The sequence below is a fragment of the Lissotriton vulgaris genome, chromosome 2_1 (assembly GCF_964263255.1).
Source record: "Lissotriton vulgaris chromosome 2_1, aLisVul1.2, whole genome shotgun sequence".
In the NCBI taxonomy this organism is placed as follows: domain Eukaryota; kingdom Metazoa; phylum Chordata; class Amphibia; order Caudata; family Salamandridae; genus Lissotriton; species Lissotriton vulgaris.
The window spans coordinates 522,747,916-522,773,261 of NC_141687.1; the positions used below are offsets into that span (position 1 = coordinate 522,747,916).

The 25,346-nt window shown below is 44.5% G+C and overlaps 1 protein-coding gene across 1 annotated transcript in view; it reads left to right on the top strand.

Moving 5' to 3' along the window:
- IGF2BP2 (insulin like growth factor 2 mRNA binding protein 2) overlaps positions 1-25,346 on the top strand; it is a 390,975-nt gene that overhangs the window by 324,163 nt on the left and 41,466 nt on the right. Inside the window, exon 13 of the mRNA XM_086955447.1 lies at positions 10,891-10,965. Within this exon, the coding sequence (XP_086811573.1) occupies positions 10,891-10,965 (75 nt within the window). The remainder of the gene's footprint in view (positions 1-10,890; positions 10,966-25,346) is intronic.

Here is a 25,346-nt window from a genome sequence, read left to right on the forward strand (position 1 = left end):
CAACAAGCTAGAGTGGGACAAGCTGTACTAAGGACTTTATTTCAGACTGTTGCAACAGACACGGGCGACCACCGCTAGGGAGAGAACTGCTGTATAGTCTATTCATAATGTACCATCTGCTGCCCATATGCCTCGAACGGAATATGCTACTTACCAGTATGCATCTGTTCTTGACATAGAGGGCTGCAGAGTGGTACATGCCCTCCCAGCCTCCCCGGAAACCTGTGTCTGTTCCAACAATATCTTATTTAGATACACTTACATGGGCATTTCTATCTGTATTCTATCATACTACTCCATCTAAACCTACTATGGCAAAACAATCTAAGGATGGAGCCGATGCCCATGCGCACTAGCAACCAAAGGAGGAGTCACCTAGATACAAAATACTCTCCAAGAGAAAAACAAGTGCAATCATCCGAGCCCAACACCAGATGGCGATCTATTCATAATGTACCACTCTGCAGCCCTCTATGCCAAGAACAGATGCATACTGGTAAGTAGCATATTCCTTTTGGTGTATGACAACTGGGTGTCATCCAATATTCGCACAATATCCATTTTTTTGCTTGTAAATCCTCTCTTGGCTGCAGAATGTTTACATGTGTTGAAACTCTCCCAGGAGAGGGATCAGGTGGAGACTGAGATAGTACAGGAGGTTGTATATCAGAATATCAAGCACAATAATATAGTGTCAAAAAATACTGTAGCCAGAATGTCGTCTACAAAAATAGTGTGTAGATGAGTATAGCTTTACTTATTAACTTATACGTCTGTGAATCATAATATACATATGTTTATTGTCAAGGTACCTATTTTTGCAGTTGGTTTTCTAGGAAAAGTATATTTTTCACTATATATAAAGCTCGATATTCTGCCACTGTACCATACAGGAAGTGTGAGACGCAAGAGGGAGACAGGGACTCTGTGGCAGTGAGCTTCAACTGCAAGGTTGTGGAGACAAAAAATATGGAAGGAGACAGACTCTTGGAAGACTGGGACAGGGGCTGAGAAATTGGAAGGTTTCGTACTTTGTTTGATTTACCGGGCTGTAGATTTAGAAATGGTTAATCCATAGGGAAGCCAGAGATTGGTGATGCAGCACACACCTAGCTCTAGTGGGTGAGTGAGGCAGGCATTTCATCTGCCAAATGAATCTTCCAGACATTGGCCTTGTCACTTCTCTGGATTCTGTCACCTCTTCCTCACTTCCCCAAGTGGGCACCGGTCCAGACCAGTACACTTACTGCATCTGTGGCTTCCTGTCACATGTTCTACTTTCTAACTTCATTTTTACTGTAGATTGCTCCACTCTAGTAATGTGAACAGGATATAATTTCTGTGTTCTGGTTTGTGAAGTTTTTTTTTCAGGACCTTTGCATCTAATGAGTCGCTAGATATCTGGGTCATGCTAGGTCGACCGATGAGAAACAGTAGCTTTGATCCTTCTCAACTTCTTGGCAGCCTTCAACACTGTGTCTCACCACACACTGATTGAAAGATTCCCTCACTCCAACGGGACACGCTCAGATGGATCACCTCTTTCCTCACTGGAAGGATCCAAGGGATCGACTTTCCAACGTTCACCTCTGAACCCAAGAAGATCACCTGCGGTCATCCCTTAGCCCTACATTCTTCATCGCATATATGATACACCCCTGGCCCTACATCGTCGGATCCCTTGGTCTCAACATAATTTGTTATGCAGACGACACCCAACTCATTCTCTCACTCAACGACGACCCCACAACTACCAGAACCATCTTCCACAGATGCATGACAAACGTCGCCGACTGGATGAAGAACTACTGCATGTAGCTGAACACAGACAAGAATTAAGCACTGATCTTTGGCAACAGCAGCAACACACGAAACGACTCCTGGGGGCCATCAAACCTAGGACCTGCACCTATTCCCTCCGACCGCGCCAGAACCCTCGGAATCGTCATTGACGACAAGCTCACAATGAAATCACAAATTAATGCCATCTACTCCCCCTGTTTCCTCACTCTGTGCATGCTACATAAGATCTTCAAGTGGCTACCCCTACATACGAGACTCACTGTGACACAGGCCCTTATCACCGCCAAGACACTACGGCATTCGTGCGCTCTATAAATATTTCAGTCTATAAATATTTCAGTCATCACCAGTCGACTGGACTATGACAACACCCTCTTTGTAGAAATATACACACACCTCCTACAGAAACTTCAGACCATACAGAACGCCGCAGCCAGAATCCTCCTCGGCTTTCCCCCAACGAACCCACCCCACACGTCAACTCAGGCTTCTCCACTGACTCCCTGTACAGAAGAGATGCTAATTCAAGTTGCTGACCCACGTACACAAGCCTCTACACAACCAAGGACCTGCCTACATTAACCACCGCCTGTACTTCCACCAACCATCGAGAAGACTACTCTCTGCCTCCCTTTCACTTGCCCATACTGCCAGCATCTACCGTAGCAGAAGTGGAGGACGCTCCTTCTCCAACATCTCAGCAAAAATTTAGAACAGGCTCCCCACACACCTCCGGACCATCTTCTCACTTTCGGAATTCCGAATGGCCCTTAAGACCTGGCTGTTCGAATAAGCCTTTGGATCTACAAGCACCTAGATACCCTATCACGCTTTTTAAATCCTGATTGATTGATTGAACCCAACCATCCCCTGGTTGTCATAAAAAATGTGAAGAAAATCTGAGTTATTTTACCTGACTTATTTGAGGAATTTAAGAAGCACTGGGAAGCTCCTCCTCAATGTTAGTACAACACACCTTGGCAATAATGTTCAAAAGAAAAGTTTCACATTTCTTGGCTAAAGCTTTTTGGAAGATGCAAAGCTTAAGGTTCCCACATTATGAAATGCTAATAACTAGCCAACTTTATTGCTGAGAATCTGTATTATTTAGAGTGCACAGCATTGAGACTGATATGCTCAAAGATATTGATAATTGCTAGACAAAAGCAATGCATTCCTTCAAATCCCACTAGACTTGTCTGCAGCATTTGATAGAGTTCACCAATACCTACTACACCGCACCATGTCCTTCAACTTCAGGGTAAGAGGAAAAGTATCAAAATGGTTCAAATCATATCTTAGTGAATGCGTCTAGGTTGTGTAGATAAGCAACACTTTCTCTCATGCTAGAAAAGCTCATTTTCGGGTCTTACCAGGCTCAGTACTAGCATCCTCTTTCTTAACTTATACATAGGCTTGCCAGTGGACATCATGAAAATCCATACCGGTTTTACTGCCAATATGCTCATGATTCACAGTCGTATGTAAAAATCAATATTGCCTTATCAGTTGCCTATATCAAATACTGCATATCTAAAATATGAAACCGAATGTCCTTTTTCGCAACTCAAGCTAAATCAAAATAAGATGGTCTTCCTCATTATCAGCCATGGACCTAACTTCCACTTTGCAATTTGTAATCAATATTAATTGAATCAGGTTTACTGATTAATGGCTTAAAACAATTTCCAATTCTTTTTTTTATGAATTAAATGTTTTTATTGATTTCAGTGACAGTCATACATATATCAGTAAATAACAAATTTCCAGGTTACCTATACCAGTACTTATAATACAGGGTCCAGCATCACATATATGTTAATCAATCACTTCTCTGTCCATAGTCCTACACATTTCTAACTCCACCATCGGGGATATACATATTTCTCCACGATATACATTCCATTTGGACCATTTCCTGTTCCATTTTTTGGGGCATCCCTGGGCTTTAAAGACTTCCGTCTCCACGATCATGCACCCATCCAATTCTTTCATCCATGCAGAGGTGGTTGGTGGAGTCGCCCCTTCCCATCCTCTCGCCAATTCCCGTTTGACCAGTGTGTATCCCAGTGTCACTAACTGCTGTTCGATGTCAGTGAGGTCGGTTGCAGCCCAGATGTTTAGTAACCCCAGCTGCGGTGTCAGGACCACCTCCTTTCCCAATGCTGTCTGTATGTGGTGTGTGGCTTCCTCCCATAGAGGACGAATAGCTGCCCCCCCCCGGATAGTGTGATAGAAGGTGGCTTGTTGTCGGCAACCTCCCAAGCATAGGTCATCAGGTCTGGAGCCTATTTTAGCCAAGGTTTTCCTGTCCTGTTCGATCGGTGGAGGATTCTGAGCTGTATTAGTCTAAATCTGAGTGTGATGGCTGCTTCTCTTGGGGACTTAAGGGCCAATCGCCAGTCTTCATCATCAATCGGACCCAAGTCTCCCTGCCACTGCTCTCTAAGATCACCAAAGGTATCAGGCAGATTATTGCTAAGTTTTTTATAAGTTAGAGATATAGCTTTGGAGTGCAGTGGCCCATCTAACAAGCGGTCTTCTAATGGTGATGAGTCCGGCATATCTGAATAGTTTGGAAAGGCCGCCTGCATTGCTTGCCGTATTTGCAGGTATCTGAATATCTCCACTTGAGTCATTTGGTGCTGTCTCTGGAGTTCCCCAAACGTAAGTATCGAACCCTTCTTAATCAGATCCTTTACTGCTGAAATTCCTATCATATCCCATTTATCAAACCCAGTTTGGTAACACAGCATGCCCAGTCTCTGGGTGTACAACAGCGGCGTCGCCCCGGTGAGAGTGTCTGCCCAACCCATGCGAGAGTTTGCTTTATGCCAGATTCCCAGTATGTGCAAGGTGGGCCCAAAAAACCTCTTTCTTCTATTGCGCGAGCATAGGGCGCCCAAATAGCTGGAGCGATCTGTTTGGTACCTATCCAGAGCATATGCCGGGTCGGTAGGGGGGGTGATATATCCCATGATTTACAGCTACTAGTTGTGCAGCCCAGTAGTAGAGCTTAAGGTCTGGTAATGCTATGCCTCCGTCATACCAGCCTTTCATTAGTTTCTTCATTGCCACCCTGGAAGCCCCACCATCCCGTAGCAGCACTCGGACTTCACTCTCTACTGCTGTAAAATATGAATCTGGGATTGGATTTGGGCTGTTCTGAAGGGTATATAAAAAGCGTGGAAGAACTATCATCTTGAAGAGGGCAGCAAGACCCACCAGGGAGAGAGGCAAGGACCGTCAATGTTTCACATCCACTCTTAGCCTGTTGAGCGGGGGTGCCAAGTTCAGATTATGAAAAAGAACCAGGTCCAACGTGACAAAAACGCCTAAGTATTTGAAACTGTCCCTGGCCACTTCAATCGCACAGTTTGCTGAAAGTCGCGGTACCGCTGTCAGGGGGACAAACAGCACTGACTTGCTCCAGTTGATCGCATATCCAGAGTACTTCCTGAAGTTTATGAAGATGTTCAGTACTGCGTGTATAGATTTATATGGGGAAGCAAGATATAGTAGTATGTCATAGGCATACAGAGGATATTCGATCTTCTAGGTCCACCACCCACCGCAGCCCCGTACCATCGCGTCTCGACGCACCCACGCTTCCAGGAGCTCCAACTTGAGGGAGAATATAAGTGGGGACAAGGGGACTATTTCCAATTCTTAACGCCTTTGCATCATAGTCAGCAGCACATTGAGTTTTAGATTCATACATAACAAGCATGTAGAAAAGAGGGACAGTCCAACTACGAAAAGTACTGCTATCGATTTCGTGATTTGCAAAACAATAGTGAAATTGGCAGTTTTGTAAAAAGCCTATGCTTTTTTTATTCCGTTCAATGGCTGCTTGGGAGACGGGCACGGGCACGTTTCAATTAGTTTCATTCGACATAGAACGTGTTAGTCAGAAAGTCGTGAGTAAGTCTCACCCACTTCAAAAGTAAGACACAATTACTCCTGTACAAAGCGTTTTGGCTTGGTCTGTACTTTTTAATTAAGATTTTATTTGAGATTCGGTTCTGGCCACATTCACTTTATTTAATTTGCTAAAACCAGTGGTGTATCTTAGATCCTTACAGATTAGGTTTTTACTGTCGTCCTACTATTTTAATTACATTTATTTTGAAACACTTTTAAATGCATCAAATAAGGCAGTAAAATGAGGTCACAAAACAGTTAAACAGTTTGTTAATTGGAATGACTCAGAGCTCTCAATCACTAGATTTCTATTAACTACAGCGCAGTTTAGTATTAACGTTTGTAGGGAGCCCACGCTATTGTCATTCGGCCAGATGTAGCACTTCATTACATGAAGTGTGGAGGGCCCTGTGCCTCTGCTTGTTTCCTCCAGGCTTTCAGACGTCTGCAAATATATTTACAACCTCCTTATACCCGGTCAGCTTTTCTTTGTGGCGCTGCACTGCTGTCAGACATAGAAAGGGGACGAAAAGTAATTTTAGAATAGCTTAGTGTGCCACAAAGGAAAGTAACCAACATCTGTTTTCCCTTTAACTGCATCCAAAATGTTATCCCCTTTTCTCTCCTCGTCCAACCGCTCCACAGGCGCTCTCACATGCAAATCCCAATAAGGTTCAATTAGTATTTTCAACCTTATATCTAGTTTAAATTAAAGAAGTCATTTAAACTTTGGGCCATTATCTGTTTAATATCGGAGTCAAATGAAACTGCAGTAAAACGAGGAATGCGGTTCTCATATGGAGCCCCCGACATAAATGGAGCCCCTTTCTGCCTCCTACCGTACGCAGAAAAGTAATGAATCTTACTCAAGTACCCTCGCCTGACTGGGTTGGCATATATGTGACTAGTGCACTTCCACACTTCTGTTCCGAAGTAATAGCAGCTTGTTTGATATATATTTCTTGCTGCCTGGGTTGGTTGTCTTTGGCTGTTATAACGGGTTTTGGTGTTACCAAGTCTTTAGAACTTGTGTTTTCAACCTCGGTCGGAATATAACTTCCTACATATTGTTTACAGAAATATTGTCCCAAATGGCATACATTCTCTAATATTACCTCCAAATAAATGATATTTTTGTTAGCGGTGTTTTCCATGGAACAGCGCTGGTTTTTCAGCGATGTTCTATGGAAAACGGCGATAACCTTGCTGATACGACCCTGTGGTCGTATCCGCATAATCCACCCCCAATGGTAAGAATAACGAAGTCAGCATTTTTGCAGACGTTAGTTTCTGGCGAAAAAACGCGGTTTTCGCCAAAACTAACATCTGCAAAAATGCATGGGCCTCCTGATGTGCACATCAGCGATAATTTACAAGGAGTACTGCCCAGTGACGCCCACTTGATTTGGAGACAGTGCTTCACAGTTCTGATTCCAAACTTTCCCATTCTCAATACTAACCATTTTCATAAATCCTTAACTCAAAGATAAGTAAAGATAGAACTTCCTTTTGCATGTCATCTTGCAATGTAATCCTAAGCACAGCTCACACTTGCACAGTAGCCTATTACAAGCTTTACATCAGTCTAAGTTTCTTTATGCATTTTCCTTCAAAGCCAGCTCTTGTCCACGCTACACAGTCATACCCTCTTCACGCATCTCCCTTCTCAAACAAACAAGCCAGTACACATTATGATATTGTTTCTACCCTGTTAAAATCTCAAAAGTTTGAATCTTACAGTTATTTGGCATTATGTGAGGATTGTTTCCGTTCATACGCTACTCCTGTCTTCCCAATTCTTCACACTGTTTAGCCCCAGCCTGCAGAATTCTTAATGTTACCATTCATGTCTGGATCGAGTAGATCTCATTGTATCTGCTACTTTTATTTCCTATGGGATCAGCCGTTTACCATTGTCATCAATTCACTTAGGTATAATTCTCTATTGAATTCACTCTCCAAAAATGCAGTCACTTGCATACTCAACTTGTCATACACACCCCAGGACAGTAGAGATCTACTGTTGCCAGAAAACACGTAACATAGCTAGTCTACAAATTCACAGGCGTAGTGTGTTAAAACCAGCCTTCTCCCATGGTCCATTACTTAATTTCACAAGAACAAAAGGTGTTGGGGAGACATGCATGCCCTTGTCCCGTTGTAAAGACCTGTTATTCCCTCTCATCTTTGTGAATTATACTAGGTTGCATCTCATGAGCTGCCTACACCAATATCTCTCCTACTCCTCAGGGGAACATGATTATCCTCTCATTAATGTGCAGTCTTGAATGCAGGGCTTCTCCTTTTCTAATTAGGACCCCGTAACTCCTTCCTGAATTCTTCTCTTCTCTGGCCTTCTTTACCTATATACGTCACTACTTTTTGTATACATTGTCTCCACTCTTCTTTCGCTACCAGAGCCTCACACAGCTAGAAACATTTCACTCCATATTCATCATCCATACAATCCTTCACGCCATTTTTACTAGCGGCTGAAAGTCAAAATAATCTATTGGCTTCTAGTAGACTTTGAAAATCTTGGGGCACAATAGCATCAATCCCGAATAGTATCAACCGAGCAAGACCAGCAAGCCAATGCCAAATGGTCTTATGCAGCTCAGTTTTCATGTAACTTGGCTAAAAGTTCTTGTTATCTGAAGGGGCGCTTATAAAATATGTCTATATATTCTAGGCCCACTAAAGGGGTATTGTGGGTCATCCTTCATAGAAATACTTGAACATATGGTGATAAAATGGTGCATTTCAGCACAGTTTCCCTGATGTTTCTGAAAAAAGTCATCGGTCTAAAACTCTGGGTCAATAATTTCACATGGCCTATCTTTTTTAAACAAGCATTGGCTTAGCCAATAGGTCTCGCCTTTGGAACCTTATACGTGTTTAGTTATCCAGCACAATATCCTGGGTGCAACAACATCAACTGTTGCATGGCTAAACACTTATAAGGTCCAAAGGTGAGACCTATTGAAGGCTGCAGCCTTTTTTACGTTAGTTTTAAATGATAAACTATGTTTCACTGTTGAAAATGCACAACGTTAGAAAGTCTGAGGAAATGATCCAAAATCAGAGTTTGGGGGGCTGTTAGTACTCTCCTTCGTTTGCTATGCTGCATTGTTGACTTACTTAAAGATTATAGTTGCTTAAGTGTGGCAGGTAGACAGACAGACAAACACCCTGCCCTCTACTGCTAAAAACCCAAAACGTAGGCATGGCAACCAGTCTCTGGCATCCCCAGAGAGGGACAGCAGTACACAGTGGGGTGGATATTCGGCTTGCAAGTAGAGACATGGCACTTTTGAAGATGCATGCACTTTAAAGCAAATTAATTGTTCGTGTAGGTCATTTCGTTTCAATGTGTCATTTTCTCTCCAATCTACGTGCCTCACAGAAACACGTTGAAAGTTTATTCTTCATAAAACTAAGAGAAATGGGGCCATGGCACTGCTTGACTCTCAGCAGGTGATCATCCTTACACCAAGGAATTATTAGATCCTCCTCACACTTAACCAGCTTGCACACCACTAAACCTAGATAAAATATTTCATGTCACCCTTTGATTCATGTACACTGGACTTCTTCCAATATACCCGCAAGTACGGTTTAAAAATACTATTTCGAAAGCATGTTTGCTCGGATACCTTTATTGTAGTGCCAAAAAGATTACACGGATGTTACAGCATTCCACCTTTCAGTGTAGCTGACCCCTCGTTCACGCTGTCATGATTTGCAAATAAGGGCAAGTGAGACATTTACATACCTGCCCTACAGCATCCCCTTAAATAACACATACTGTACGAGTTTGTGTACACCTTATAATTATTTAAAAAAGACTCATAGAAGCACGAAAGATGGAACCAAGAAAAGGAATGCATTAAATCTACGGCTAGCAAAGTAACACTGTGCTAGCAAATAAAAACAGCCCAAAGCATTTCACCCAAGCAAAATCAGTCTCAGCTGCAAATGCCTCCATAAAAATGAAAAAAATAGAATGCATTTCCCTAAACTGTCTAATATGAAAAATCATGCGTCTCCATGAAGTTTCCTGGTGGTATAACAAACAGTAAGAGATAAAAGAGTGGAAACACCTGCCTTACCTCAGCCCATCTCAGAGCGACAGCTGACCGTGGATGCTGGGGCTGGAGTCAGCGGTGCTGTGCGCGGATCCTGTAGCCGCTGCTGCTACCATAGCGCGCAGGTGAGGCAGGTATCGGAGGTGGTTTCAGAACACAGCAGGGCTCGCAGACCATAGAGACCGCCTGGGCGAGGGCCATTTACTCACATTGTTTCTCTGCTGCAAAGGAGCTCTATGGTTTCCGTATGATAACATGGCAGGGAATGTTGTAAAATTGTTGGAAAATAGATGGACTGAAGCGCGGCTACGCTAATTAGAAAAACAGATGGCCCCTGCGTGCACCGCTGCTCCAAAAAGCGCGACTGTAAAAGCTATTTAGAACAAGCCTGGGAGTGGTGCGCCCACGAGATAAACAGTTTGCACACTACACTCTGCTGCGCGCAACCGCAAACTGTAGGCAGCTACAATTCCTGGCAAAGATGGGACATGCACCCGCCTTTCCCCAATTGTGTGCTGCCTTCGCACTCAAAGACTAATAGAAAGAAAGCAACAAAAAAACATACACACACGAGCGTGTGAAAAGTACAGATTGATTCCAAGAGGTAATTTTCCTAGAGTAGCGCATGCTAGGATCGACCAAAAAAACAGTATACAGATATTTATACTTGAACATTCTACCTCCTTTCTTTTTTCCAACCTTCTTCTTCCATATAATTTCTCAATAATATGATGTGATCGTAAATATACTCAGAAGCGACACAAAGGAGGAATTAAGTTACACAGATTTAACAGTCTAGAGGCATACACAGCAGCTATTTACAGAAGCGAACTAGCACTGTAGTTAGGAGTGTGTAGCGTTCACATTTTCTTTTTTTTCTTCTCAAAGATTCTTTAGCCTGTCTAATAGAAAGCTATCTTTCAATTCGACACGACTCTGGGAAACGATTTTGGGATCATGATAAAAGATTTGTGAAGCTTCTTTTGTGCCTTAGTAGTATGCTGCCAATTATAGGGTAGCACTTTTACATAATGGAGGAGTTTAACAGTAGTTCTTTCTGCTTATGTGTCCCCAGATTGCCCCTGCCGAAGGTCCTGATGCATGTGAAAGGATGGTAATCATAATTGGACCTCCAGAAGCCCAATTTAAGGTGCATGACAACATCTTGTTTTTTTGTTTTTTTATATATATAGAAGGTGAAAGTCTTGATTTAATTCTTACAGTCCTTACTCAGGAGAGATCCAGCATTCTAAGATAACTATAGGGACGCTTGTGTACAAGAAATGCATTATTAACTAGTCTACGGGGAGGAATAATACATCCTGTGGAGGCACGTGTGACATGACTGTCTGGAAAGCTTATACAAAGCAAATACAAGGCAGGTTTAAGAGGCAGCATGAATGCCATTGCCAAAGCTACAAAAAAGAGATGGCATTCAAGTATCAGAATTGGGTTAATGGATGAATCCATGCTCTGAGATCAGGCTGTAAAGACTTGGTGATTACCCAGAAGGAGTCTCAAGTGCACCAACAATAGAATAAGATCTCTTGCTAACTCGAACGACTTGGTGCCCGTAAGGTATGGCTATCTAAACACAAGTATATATTAAACTGTAGAAGGACAACACATTTCAACAGTCTATCAAGCAGGAATGGTGTGATGTTTGTGCATATGTACATCCATTCCACCTTATTCCTGACTTGTGGAATGTATTAACAGGATTGCTGGGGATGGGAGCATGTCTTTACACTGTATATAAACATCACAGAAATAGGAGTCTAATGCACATGTGTGTTAGTTACCTGGTTCGTCTCCTGATGCCTCATTCTTTAGTGTAAAACCTCCCTGCTCAAGCCGTGGACCCCAAAGAAGTAAATGAGACTTCTTGCCCTCTGTTGAGATCATTGGAGATTGTTTGATTTCCTGTGAATCATTTCTTCCTTTACTGAAGTTGAAGATGATGTGTTACCTGGGCTTGGGACAAAAATGACACTTTTCTTGAAAGACTGAAAAATAATACATGAATAAACGTTTTGCTGGCTCCGTACTGTCTTATAGCTCCTTCTATGCATCACATTATTTCTATATTTAAGCCCAGCTTAACAATAGTGTCTATCCCTCCGTTGCAATCCCATTCTGCAATGTAGCCTCCATCAGTAGCCATATTCTGATAGTCTCATATTTCTGTACTATTTACATCTTACTGGTGCACTTTTCTTCCTTAGATGGCTACCTAAAATCTTTAACAACTAATAATAATAATCTTTATTCGGAGTTTCAAAGTTAGAAATCCATAAAAGCAATGATAATGCATAATAAAACAGTTATACAAAAAAGTCTTTAAAAAAAAAGTGCAAAGTGATTTCATATAACAAGTACGTTTCACATCTGACTTACAAAAACGTGATTTTGTTTAGGGAAATTACTTTAAAGGGTTTTTCTGAGTCTATGTATACACTTCAGAAAATTAAGAACATGGTAGCAAGTAGCTTCAGTGTCCAAAAGCTGTAGACACAGCATGGCAGGGCGACATTGCCTGAGACCCCAGGATTTTAACAAAGTCAGTAGCCAGACTTTACGATGTTCATGATAAAACTTGCAAAACAAGACAGTATGTAAGGTAGTTTGTATTGACTTTTCGTCGCAGGGGCATAAGGGTGGGTTCGGATCCCAAACATTTGCTGTTGGAAAAGCTACCAGTCTGTGAAACATGTTTAATCTGAATCTTGTCAAAAGAAAACGGTCAAAAATACCAATATTAAGATTTAAATAGGGCTGAATTGAAAGAGTAGATTGGACCATTATCGCATGTTGAACGGACGGTTTGCCTACTTCAGATTGTAATCTCAGGTTTTCCAAATGTCCCAGGGCTAATGTTTTTAGTTGTTTCTTTGTGAGTTCTCTAATTTTTTCAGGATTTGTATAATATTGCTCTGCCCCAAGGTCAATAAAAAAGTTCCTGATATAGGCTAACCATTTGATTTTTAAGGCGTGGTCTAATGTCATAGCGTCTGCCACTATCATCTTGGTGAGGTCATTTTTTTCCGAAGTCCAGATGCGGCGCCATAAAAGTAGCGGTTGTATTTTTGCAAGTTCCTCAATATATGGGACGCCTAATTCAGCGTGGCAAGCATAAGTTGAGGATCGCTTTGGGGCCATCAGAAGGAACCTTAAAAAGTTGTTTTCTGCTATTTGCAAGGAAGTGACATCCGTGTGACCCCATAAACTTGCTCCATATAGTGCTGTTGATTGGCATTTAGCCCTATATATCGCTAACAGTTCCACGGGCGGTCGTTTTCCCAGTTTTTGTGAAAAAGTCACCAATGCCGCTAACGCTCTTTTAAAGCAGTGTTTCCTCGCTTCCACTGCCATTTTCCAGGACAATGTATTGTCTATTGTAATGCCCAAATAGCATTATTCAGTTGCAGAGTCTATTTTTTGGTTATTGAGGGTAATGTTTTTCAGATGTTTTCTCCCAGCCCCTGCCGTCATCACAAAAGTCTTTTTCACGTTTATGTGAAGGTCTAAGGTGCCCATAAACTGAGAATACCTGTTAAGGGTCTTTTGGAGTTCACAGGGAGTCCGTGCCAGGAGGACAGCGTCGTCCGCATAGAGTAGAGCGGGAATCGGGCGTTGTTTTGCCTGTGGGAGGTCCCGGGCGCCTTTCAAGAGCTCGACCTCCAGGTTGTTAGTGTAGAGGGAGAAAAGGAAAGGCGCCAGGACACATCCTTGTCTGACTCCACGCTCCACTCTGAAGGACGCGGTCAGCTCTCCCTTTGTGCCAAAGCGGACTCTAGCAGAGGGCTTGGAGTACATTTCCCTTAGAAAGTTCAGGAGTGGCGGATCTACCCCCATTTGGGCCAAGAGGGACCATAATTTGGTGTGAGAAACACAGTCAAACGCGGCGGACAAGTCCACGTAAATCATATAGAGTTTATCTTTTTTGGCGTGTATGTGTTTTCCAATGATCACGGAAAGGTTTAGGGCTTGTTCCACAGTTCCAAAGCCCTCCCTGAAACCAAATTGTAGTTCAGACAATATGCCTCTCTCCTCCACCCAGTCCTGAAGTCGCTCCAGGATCACCCTACCTGCTATCTTTCCCAATGAGTCCAGCAAAGATATTGGGCGGTAGCAAGCGGGGTCCTGGCGATTACCCTTCTTGAATATCGGGACCATCACGGACCTTGTCCAGGACGCCAGGATTCCTTTCTTTGCTGCTGCCGTACACACCCTGGTAATGATCGGGGCCCAAAGATCTGCGTTATACTTGAAAAAGTCAACCGGGACTCCATCCGGGCCTGGTGCTTTTCCATTTTTGCTTGTGTTCAGGGCCAGAAGGATCTCGGAGATTTCAAAGTCTATTTGAATGGGGTAGGGCGGAACTTCTGAATTCTCGTCTTCAGTTTCTTGCTCTGACGATTGTTTTTGGAAGATTTTTGAGAAGTGTGATACCCATTCTGACTCGTCTATAGCAACTTCGATTTTTGGATTTGTGTCATCAGCCAAAAAAGGGTTTCTTACTACTCTCCAGAAGGCCTGGCTGTTTTTTTCCTGTGCACTAGCGTGGAGTTCGTCCCATAAAGCTTGCTTTAGTTCCGTTTTTCTCTTTTTTCTAATTGTAAGGTATTCCTTTCTCAGAGCGGATATAGTATGGGGATCCCTTTCATCTTTGTTTAGTGCTGCTTTGAGTTTTGAATGAGCCTGGGTACATTCTTGATTAAACCATCCTTTTAGTCGGCGTGGTGCAGCTTTGTGTTTTGCTGTAAGTAGGGACTTTATTTTTTCCATAATTTGAGTGATGATATTAAGGAGTTCTTCATCTTCTATCGGTGTATCTAAACATTTCTTAATTTGGGGGTATACCGATTTTATCAATTCTTTGGTGATTTCCTCTGGATTTATCTTCCCCCACTTTATTGTGTACCCATTTAGTTGGCCCAGGTTTATATTATCCTGTGTCAGTGCACTAGCTATCGTCACAGGTAGAGATTGTTGGTGGTTTGAAGTCATTTTCATTTTAAGAATAGCATGGTCACTTTGGATGTTGGGTAGGACTTCAAAGCTGTTTACTCTGGGTTGTAGGCTAGCTGATATTATAATGTAATCAACCGTAGTGCTGAAACCTCTTCCTATATAGGTCGGTTCTAGTGAACTAGTTCTGTGATCTGTAGTGTTTGCTATTTGGAGGTCCAGATCTAATAGAAGATCGTTCATTATTCCGCCCGCATTATTGTGAGAAAAATGGATAGGGGAATCACCTTCCTCTGTCACCATACCTGGACATTTGTGCTCTGGTTGGGTACAATGATGTAGCTTGAAATCTCCTGCCCATGTTATAGATAATACACCCTTTGCTCCTTGTTTCTGTCTAAGGGTAGTTAATTTTTCATAAAGGTGGGCCAAAACTCTCTGGAGCTGTGATTCCTCAAGATTGTTCTAAAAATTGATGAGGACTACAAACTCCTTTTTGGGTAAAGAGAGACCAATGATCTGGAAATTAGAATCCAGTTCAATGATGTTTATTTTTATATTTTGGATGGTGTTGGCTATATAAATGTTTAGTCCTCCCTTTGGTCTACCCTTTTGTCCCACCAGCGCAGGGGAAAAATATGTCTTATACCCCTGCAAGTGGAGTTCTGATTGTGACCATGTCTCCTGTAGACAGACTACTTGGTGTCTGTGTACATGGTGCATGATGGTCCCGTCCTCCACTTTTGGCCGTAATCCCGCGATGTTCCAGGAGATCACGGTCAAAGTTGGAGGATTATTTTTGAGGGTATTATCTATTTGTAGATTGCTGGGAATAACTAGGTCTTCAGGGATTAAAGGGTTATCTGGGATTGACGGGTTATCTGGAGTTTTAGATGCCTGTTCTTCTGGCTGTGGTGGTCAGTCGACACACTCTAGACCACTGTACATATTTGTTAGTGGTAATCAGTTCCAGCCGTCCCAGCGTGGGGGTTCTCTGTAATTCCTCCACTGTTCTTGCCCTCTCCATTCATCCCTTTCTCTGCCTCGATAATGAGGGCCCACTGTATACCAGGGTCCATCTATTTGCGAGGGGCCATCCTGAAATCTGGGTGGGTAAAAGAAAGGAAGACGTTTTATTCCTATCCCCCCATTTAAAGTTAGGTCCTCTCCTGAGCAGATGTATTCTACTATTCTGGGGTCCTCAAAGGTAATTAGAACGCAATACCCCTGTATTGTTTTTTTACCATGGCCGACCCATAGGGCTCTTCTAACCATCAAAATTCTAGTGGAGCAGTAGGGGGGTGGTGGACGATTTATGATAAGCCAGTGTTGTATCTTGTTTTTTAATGACCAATTTGGTTCGTATTTTTGGTCCGTCAGCTCTGGTACACCGGTCAATATAGCAACAAAGGGACTCGCTTCTGGTGGAAGTGTTACTGGTCGTGTTTCGCCCTGTTGTTGTCTTTCCCTCGCTCGATATGTTTGCGGTTGTTTAGTTGGGGGTTGTTTGTTTTTTGTGGCTGTGGTAGTGCTATTACAGGGAGTGCTATTTTTTCCTGGTGGGATTGTTGGGGCTAATGTATCTGGTGCTTTTTTCTTAGATGGTATTGTGACTGGGGGTTTCGGGGCTATAGTGGGTACGGGTGTCGAGCTTTTTGCTTGAGCCACGGGGATTATATTTACCGGTTTTGATGCCCCAGGTTTTGATGCCCCAGGTTTTTGTACTTTTTGTGATTCTTGTACACGGTTTGAGGCAGGGTTAGCTTTCATCGAAGCTGAGAGTTCGACTACGGCTTTTTCTAGTTTTGCCAGGGTATCTTGAATGGGTGAAAGGGATTTATATAGGAGATTTCCAATTTTTTCTAGCAAGTCTAGATTGTAATTACAGTCAGTTTCATTTATTAGGGAGTCCTCAGGTACTATCACTAAGTTCGTGGTAGGTGAAGCATCATGGTGTATACTCACAGTGTGCCTACCCTGATTTCCCAACAGAGGGGGACTAAGTGTATTTCCTATTTCCTCTGTAGCGGATGGAGTTTGTTTTGTCATTGATGTTTTATTTGTCGCTACATGGTTCTTTTTCCTTTTTATAGCTCCCTCCCTCCTCCCTCTTGCCTGTCTTACCTCTTCTGGTGTAGGGTGTGGAACTAAGTCAGGAGTTTTTTCTAGGTCAGAGTCCGCTATTAATTGAGATTCTGAGAGTTGTGACACTGATAGGTCAACTATGTTTGGGAGGCTCTGCCTCTTGTTGGTTCCGCCCTCACTATGTCTTTGATCTTTGGTAGGGACTGGCGTTCTGGCGGTTGCTAGATGACCCATTGAGGATCGTCGAGCCTCCAGGAGGTCTTGGGATACTCTCCGTTCTATAAGTGAAATACTCTGATCTATAAAGGTGTTAGCCTTTGTTATAAAACTGTCTATGGGGCCAGTTAGTTGTCCTTTTTTTGCAGCAGTCTTACTTCTGCTTCCCCTTGGAGACATGTTTATGCAAGTGGGGATGTTTATGATGTGTTTTTGAGCTAGGAGTTAGGGGGGTAGCCCGGCCCGGCTCTATCCGGCCTCTAACGGCCTAAAACGGCCCGCTCTTTGCCCGGTCTTCGCCCCGGGGTGCGCCCCGCGCGCGTCCCGCGGTGCGCGTCACTGGGCTTGCTGATATTCTCTTGGGTGGAGAGGGGGCGTGGCACTGGGAGGGGGCGCGGCTCACCCGGGAAGAGGACACAGCTGTGGATGTTGTATGCTGGTCCTCGCAGTCCCGGGGCCGCACCTCTCGCCTCCTCTGCGGCCTCGCAGCTGACACCTCCTCACGCCGGCAAGAAATAGAGCTGGAACAGTTGATAGCTACTCCTGTAGCACGATCAGAGTGTTGGCAAAGGAACTCCTCGGAACGAGCGGCTCCCGCGAAGCGGGGGCCGCGAGGAGTGAAGAGCGCTTTGGTGGGGGCGGGCACTGGGAGGGTGCGCGGCTCACCCGGGAAGAGGACACCGCTGTGGATGTTGTATGCTGGTCCTCGCAGTCCCGGGGCCGCACCTCTCGCCTCCTCTGCGGCCTCGCAGCTGACACCTCCTCACGCCGGCAAGAAATAGAGCTGGAACAGTTGATAGCTACTCCTGTAGCACGATCAGAGTGTTGGCAAAGGAACTCCTCGGAACGAGCGGCTCCCGCGAAGCGGGGGCCGCGAGGAGTGAAGAGCGCTTTGGTGGGGGCGGGCACTGGGAGGGGGCGCGGCTCACCCGGGAAGAGGACACAGCTGTGGATGTTGTATGCTGGTCCTCGCAGTCCCGGGGCCGCACTTCTCGCCTCCTCTGCGGCCTCGCAGCTGACACCTCCTCACGCCGGCAAGAAATAGAGCTGGAACAGTTGATAGCTACTCCTGTAGCACGATCAGAGTGTTGGCAAAGGGACTCCTCGGAACGAGCGGCACCCGCGAAGCGGGGGCCACGAGGAGTGTAGAGCGCTTTGGTGGGGGCGGGCACTGGGAGGGGGCGCGGCTCACCCGGGAAGAGGACACAGCTGTGGATGTTGTATGCTGGTCCTCGCAGTCCCGGGGCCGCACCTCTCGCCTCCTCTGCGGCCTCGCAGCTGACACCTCCTCACGCCGGCAAGAAATAGAGCTGGAACAGTTGATAGCTACTCCTGTAGCACGATCAGAGTGTTGCCAAAGGGACTCCTCGGAACGAGCGGCACCCGCGAAGCGGGGGCCGCGAGGAGTGAAGAGCGCTTTGGTGGGGGCGGGCACCGGGAGGGGGCGCGGCTCACCCGGGAAGAGGACACAGCTGTGGATGTTGTATGCTGGTCCTCGCAGTCCCGGGGCCGCACCTCTCACCTCCTCTGCGGCCTCGCAGCTGACACCTCCTCACGCCGGCAAGAAATAGAGCTGGAATAGTTGATAGCTACTCCTGTAGCACGATCAGAGTGTTGGCAAAGGGACTCCTCGGAACGAGCTGCACCCGCGAAGCGGGGGCCGCGAGGAGTGAAGAGCGCTTTGGTGGGGGCGGGCACTGGGAGGGGGCGCGGCTCACCCGGGAAGAGGACACAGCTGTGGATGTTGTATGCTGGTCCTCGCAGTCCCGGGGCCGCACCTCTCGCCTCCTCCTGCGGCCTCGCAGCTGACACCTCCTCACGCCGGCAAGAAATAGAGCTGGAACAGTTGATAGCTACTCCTGTAGCACGATCAGAGTGTTGGCAAAGGGACTCCTCGGAACAACTGACACTAGTTAACCTTGGTTGTCCAGGTTTCTTCTTTGTTTAAAAATGTTTTTCATGAATCCCTTAATGTCCTTTTCTTCTGACTCTGTCATCAGCCCCAAGAGCCCTAAAGAGGGAATGACAATGATGCAAAGTATTGTGCTTGTTTCTTTGATGCATACAGAAGAGAGCCAAAGGGGTATCCCAGTAGAACCATATAGCATTCTTCTATACTAAGGTACAACTGGCAATGAAAATTGAAGATTGCTTTCGAAGCTACTGGAGAGAAATAAAAATAGAGGGAATTGGAGAAAGAACCACCAAGATAGAACATTATTCGACCTAATTGACTGAAATTAAAAAACTGAGGTCTCTTTTAGAGGCTGTCATGGGACTCATCTGGGTACAGGAGGCCCTCCTTCTTGCTGAGTACTAACTTTAACAATACAATTTGGTGAAAGTGCATCTGCCAGTACAACAGACACTCTCTGTGAAGCTGAATGCCGAGCCAGCCACCATTATAATGCAGCTTGCGTGGAATTTTATTCTGCTTTTCAAAAACAGACCCCCAAACTGACAGTTCTTTTCTTAAAAAAAAAAAAAAAATGTCCCCAACATGCAGGGATTGTTCTTTGGGACATTTTTCTCTTTTCCTGCCCATGTCGAGAACAATCGGTGTCCGGTGCAATGTCGGAAATAGGACAGGGTACCTGCCTTGGTGACCTGTTTTCTGACCGTCAAACCAACTTCAGGCTTCCCTGTTGTAAACTCAGACATTCCCCCACCTCTAAATGAGGTGGGGATCCAGGGGTTCGGTAGAGCCGCAGCCATGCCTATTTATGGTTGCGCTCCGACTACTACAAACGCTAAATGACACACTGAGTCATTGTAGGAGTGTTTGGAGCACACATAGAAAAATAATGTGTGAGCAGCGGCCGTAGAGCATTAAAAACAAGCATTTGCAAGAGTTTAGACTATTGGCATTGTAAATGACAATGCCTTTATCATTTATCTGTTTTGCTAATTAACACATAAATAAAAGGCATTGTCATTTACAATGCGGATAGCTGAAACTCGTGTAAATGCAAGACATATTCAAAGAAGCGGCCACCATTGTCCCGGAAACTGAAAGCTCGCTGCAGGAAAGCATGTTGTGCATGCAATAGGAGAAACCCATTAATGAAACTAGTTCTTACAGACTAAAAAAGACATACTGTGTAACAACCGAAGTAAAAAGGCCAGTCCTCATGGGAGGTTACAAATTAAGACAAGGCGGTACTAAGGAGAGACTAACAAGCCTATTACCGAATCAGAAGCCAGCATTTCCGAAGGACGACACAAGCGAATTACAAATATGGGCGTAGAGTGGGCAGGGCTTCTATTCCATAAATCAATACAGCATTCCAAAGAGCAGCGTATGAGCTGCCCGGGCCCGACCTAAAAATTATGGGAATTGTGATGCTGCATGCAGTGGGGTGGAGTCAGTGAATGTGGGAGTGAAGTCAAAGGTGTGGCTTAAAAACCAAAATATTCTATACGTTTTATTGGTCTTTCACCTTAAGGCTGCTACATATAAAATAACACATAGCTCAATTGGGAAATACATAAAACAATGTTGAGTTATCAGTGGGAAATGCTCTGTAGTACATTATGAAACCTCTGTTAGTTAATGCACTGCAGAGGTCTGGGTGTACCAGAGAGCCACAGAATTAAATCTTGATTTGTGCAGTGGAGAATAGTGACTTGTGTAGTCTTAGTGCTACAAAGTCTCAGCCTGTGACAGAAAGCACTGTGAATGTTTAAGTCATTCATTATTTTAAACTTGCATTATAGACAGTATAAGGTAGACTGCTATAAAATCCGCAAAAAGCTTTAAGATAAAATGGTGCTTTCAAGACAGTACGTAATGCGATTTTTTTTTATTTTTATAAATTGCCCCTTGAAAAAAAGCATTTCGCAGCTCAGCTGGTAACTCCTTTGCACTACAACTCATAAATCTTTGTCAACACAAAGCTTCAAGTGATTCCATCAATTAAAGCGAATACTGTCTCCCAAGCACCATATACATTTGCCGATTAACCATTTGAGCGCATTTGCATTTCTTTCAGGCAAGCAGGCACCATGGCAAGATGGCTCATTTATTGTTTAGCTCTCTGCCCAACTTTCGATTTCACTTCACATGAGACTCCCAGAATGACGCTTCAGCTGAAATGTTTAAACTATCTGATTTGACCGTCGTGGGGCAGTTGTCTTTTCTGAAAAAATAGGGGAATGGTTTTTCATGAATAAAAAAAGTATGAGCACCTCTTACCCCTCCAATCCTACCCATTATGACCTCTGCTTACAAGCGGCATTACAATCGGGGCATCTCCCAACAGATTCTTTGTCCTTGCAGACACTCTGTAATACAGGTCACGAACTGGGGTAAAGGCTTGCCCTAATTTGGAGTGGGCCACCCTTCCATGCAAAAGAGAGAATGACCCCTTGGCATCGTGCTAGCGCACATGTTGTGTCACCATGATTCATATTACAGAAGTGGGTGTACAAGGATCTAGGACCCATTCTAGAATACTAGGATTCCCGGAAGCAAAAAGTGATCTATCTGGGACATGGCTCCAGATGTATCTTGCTGGTAGTTGCCTGGGCACACATGAGTGAGTTGGCACTGTGACGAGAGTTTAATTGTTGGACCTTATTCTAAATTTTACAATCGTTGGCCATAAAAGTTCGATTTTCAGTGCTAAATTGGTAAAGTGACATGGGTAGCTGCCGCATTCCCGCCAGACGTTGCATGACACTGTCTGAATTTTTCCAGTGGCATTGTATTTTTGTTTGTGTTAGCTTCAGTTTAGTTGTTAGATTGTAGCAGGACAGGCCTGAATTTTACTACTAGACGCTAATAACCACTATATATATATTTTTTAATCATGGCCGCTACTCTCGTACCATGTTCCTCCTGCTGTTCAATGGAAAGATTTTTAAATAAAAAAATAAGCTGATTACTCTGCTGGTCGGTAATGGGCAACTTCCTTGCCAGAAGACTCTTTTCAAGATAAGAAACTGTTGCCTGCTCCTAATTCCTATTAGCAATCATGGGTCTCCTTTGAAAGAGAGAGTTTTCAAAATAACCATTATCGTTGGGGTAGGGTCTCTTTATTTTGGTTGGTAACTGTTGAGGATGAGCGCCGTGTGATTATAAGGATCACCCCATTAGCACTTTTTCAGTTGTCTAGTCCTTAATTTCAGTTTAAAACTCTGAATAAGACACACATCCAAAGAATAAACTAGCAACCAGAAAAAGAGAACACACTTATGAAAAGTGCAATGTTTTCACAAATAGTACGTTTAACCACAAACATATTTTTGGTTCCATAAAATATCAAACCAACCAGGTAAAAAATAGGTCAAAACAGTTTCAAAATTGTGAGCTTATAAGCCTCATACATTCTTTAAAAAAGAAAAGTCTGGTGTCCACAGATACGCCTTTGATGGTGAAAGTAAAGAAAACTTAGAAAATAAACTCACAAGATAGCGCCAGTTTAGGCTTCCATGGTTCCCCTTAAAGTCCATAAACTCTACGGGTACATTTGAAACATTCCAGGATCCCTCTACCAACACCACCTTTTTTTTTATCCTAACAGGCAAGTATCTTGTAGACAATCTGATTCTCTTACTATATGCCAAGTAACGTTAGAACTGTTTATGTTGTATGAAATTAGCTTGTTGTGCCGCAGAAGGAACAATAGCATTGATTGTGACTCCTACCATAGCAATACTAACAGGAGCCTACCAAGAGCCACACGATCTGACCAAAGTAACCACAACAGGACTTGCAAGAGAAGCTGGGATCTTGGCAGTGATAGCAACTCCCATCACACCTGTGACCCCTGTAAGGATCACAGATAGCAGCATGACATGGACAGCAGCCACACTGACCTGAGCTGATACCATAGAAAAGATCGTAGCTACTACCAAGCCATGGGCATTAGCAGCAACAGTAGTTTTCAGAGCGCCCCGCCATGGCAGGGACAGCAACAACAGCTGCAGTAGCAAAATCAGTGACCACAGTTGTAATCACAACACAGAAAACGAATTGATGAGAGCGGGTGCATTAGCAGACATAACAGCAGCAACCACCGCAGTGAGCACTGTCACCATTACATCGGTGACTACAGTTTCAGCCTCAACAGAAACAATGGGATCAAACGCAAATGCCAACACAGCACATCAACATTAGTGAAAAAGCTTCTGCCACAGCAGTAACAATAAGAGCCCCAACACTAGGCACTACAGCACCACAGGAGGATAGTAAAGGATACAAGGGCACTAAATGACTACAACAGTGATGACCACTTCTACCACATCAATGGCCACTGCTGTCACAATTGTAGGGCCAACAGAAACATCCTCAACTGTACCAACAGAACCTACTAATGCTGCCAGAACATCTTGAACCGCAGCAGCAATCACAGCAGGAGCTACAGTCAGCAACAATCCAATGTAAATGTAAATTGATACTTGTATAGCGCACTACTCACCCGCAAGGGTCTCAAGGCGCTTGTACGAATACTGCTGTGGAACCCGTCCTGGCTTTCCCTGTGAGGCATCCACTCCTGGGCACCCCCAAGGTGGAGGCCAGGCATCCTTAGCGTTATTGGGGCCGTTGTGGAGATTAAGCAAGCTATTGCCCAGGGTTGCAGAGTGGGACTCCATGATTGGAATAGGCACCGAGGCGAGAATTATCAGGTCTGTGGAATTTTTGAGCCCAAGACCTGCCGAGGCAGGGAATTGAACCCTGGTCCCGGGCTAGACCTCTGCATCAGAGTCTGCCACTCTAACCATTGAGCCACACTTCTCCACCTACCACAACGGTAGCGACCATAGCTGCATCATTTGCACTGACAACAGCAACAATCACAGCTGCCACTGTAGCAGGAGCCACAACAGCTGCTAGCATAGAAGGGACCACGACAACAGCTGTAATGAATACTACTTTGAACACAGCAGGGATCGCAAAAGCAAAACACTACAGCTACCATGACATGAACAACAAAAGCAGCAGCAACAACAGCTGCAAGTAACACAGGGTAAACAGAAGTGATCACAGGTGCTGACGCACCAGTCACAAAAGCAGGAACAATAGCAGCAACAACAGCTGCCACTGCAGTAGCTGCAAGCAAGGCAAGGACCAAAGCATAGACACCAGTTGACACCATGACATAGGCCAAGCATTGATGCCTCAGTAGAGACCAGAGCTGCCACCATTGCAGCAACAATAGCAGTGACAGTAGCTTCTGCAAGAGCAGGGAACACAGCATTAGTAAGAAGAGCTGTGCTCAAAGCCACCACTACGGTATCAAGCATTGCAGGGACCATACCAGTGACAAAAGCGTCCACCACAAGGATAGGAGCAGCTGCTGTAACCCATCTGCCACCGTAACAGTGGCCACAGCAGCAACTACAGATGTAACAATTTCAGGGTCTGAAGCCGCAATCATCAGGCAGACCAGGAGCCATCAAAGTAGGGATAAAAGCAATAACTACAGTTGTAACTGCAGTGGGTAGCTGCCTCCACTGCCAGGCCGACGGCAGCCCGCAGCAGCCATTAAAGACAAGCAACAGCTGCCACTTCTCCAGTATAAGCTGTAATCACATCAGGGACTACAGTAGCAAACAAACCTACCACCACAACAGGGAACAGGGCAACAACAGATGACGGCTGCCACAATAGGAGGAGCGACTAAAAGCTGATGCCGCACCAGGGGGCACCTCATCACTATGGCAAAGAAAACCAGAGCAATTACAGCCATCTGCAGAACAGTAGGGACCAAACTAGCTACTTGTCCTGCATACAACATCAGGGAATATAACTGCCAATATGGCAGACTCAAAATCAGCAACAAGAGCCACCAGCAAGGCAGGGACATCAGCAGTGAATTGTAACAGCAGGAACAACCGCTTCAGAAATAGCTGCCACCACATTGATTAGTCATACCCACAACAGCCTCAATTGTAGGTTCCAGGGCAGCAGCAAAAGTATAGATTACATCAGTCGCCATAGTTTGATTTATAGCAGTGATTACAGCTGCTACAACCAGAACCAGAGCAGATACAGCAGGAACCACAGTATCAGCCAGAACTCTAACCATGACAACAGCAGCAACAGTTACTCCTACCACAGTTTGGGCCACAGCTTCCACGATGGTATCAGCAGCTGCAACAATAGTTGCAAGCACAACAAGTTCGCTACAGTGACAACAGCGTCTATCATAGCTGCAACAACAGCAGAGACCGCAATAGCAACCTGAGCTGTAACTTCTGCAATGACAGCAGCTGCCACGATGGCATGGACTACAGTAACTTTCAGCACAGCAC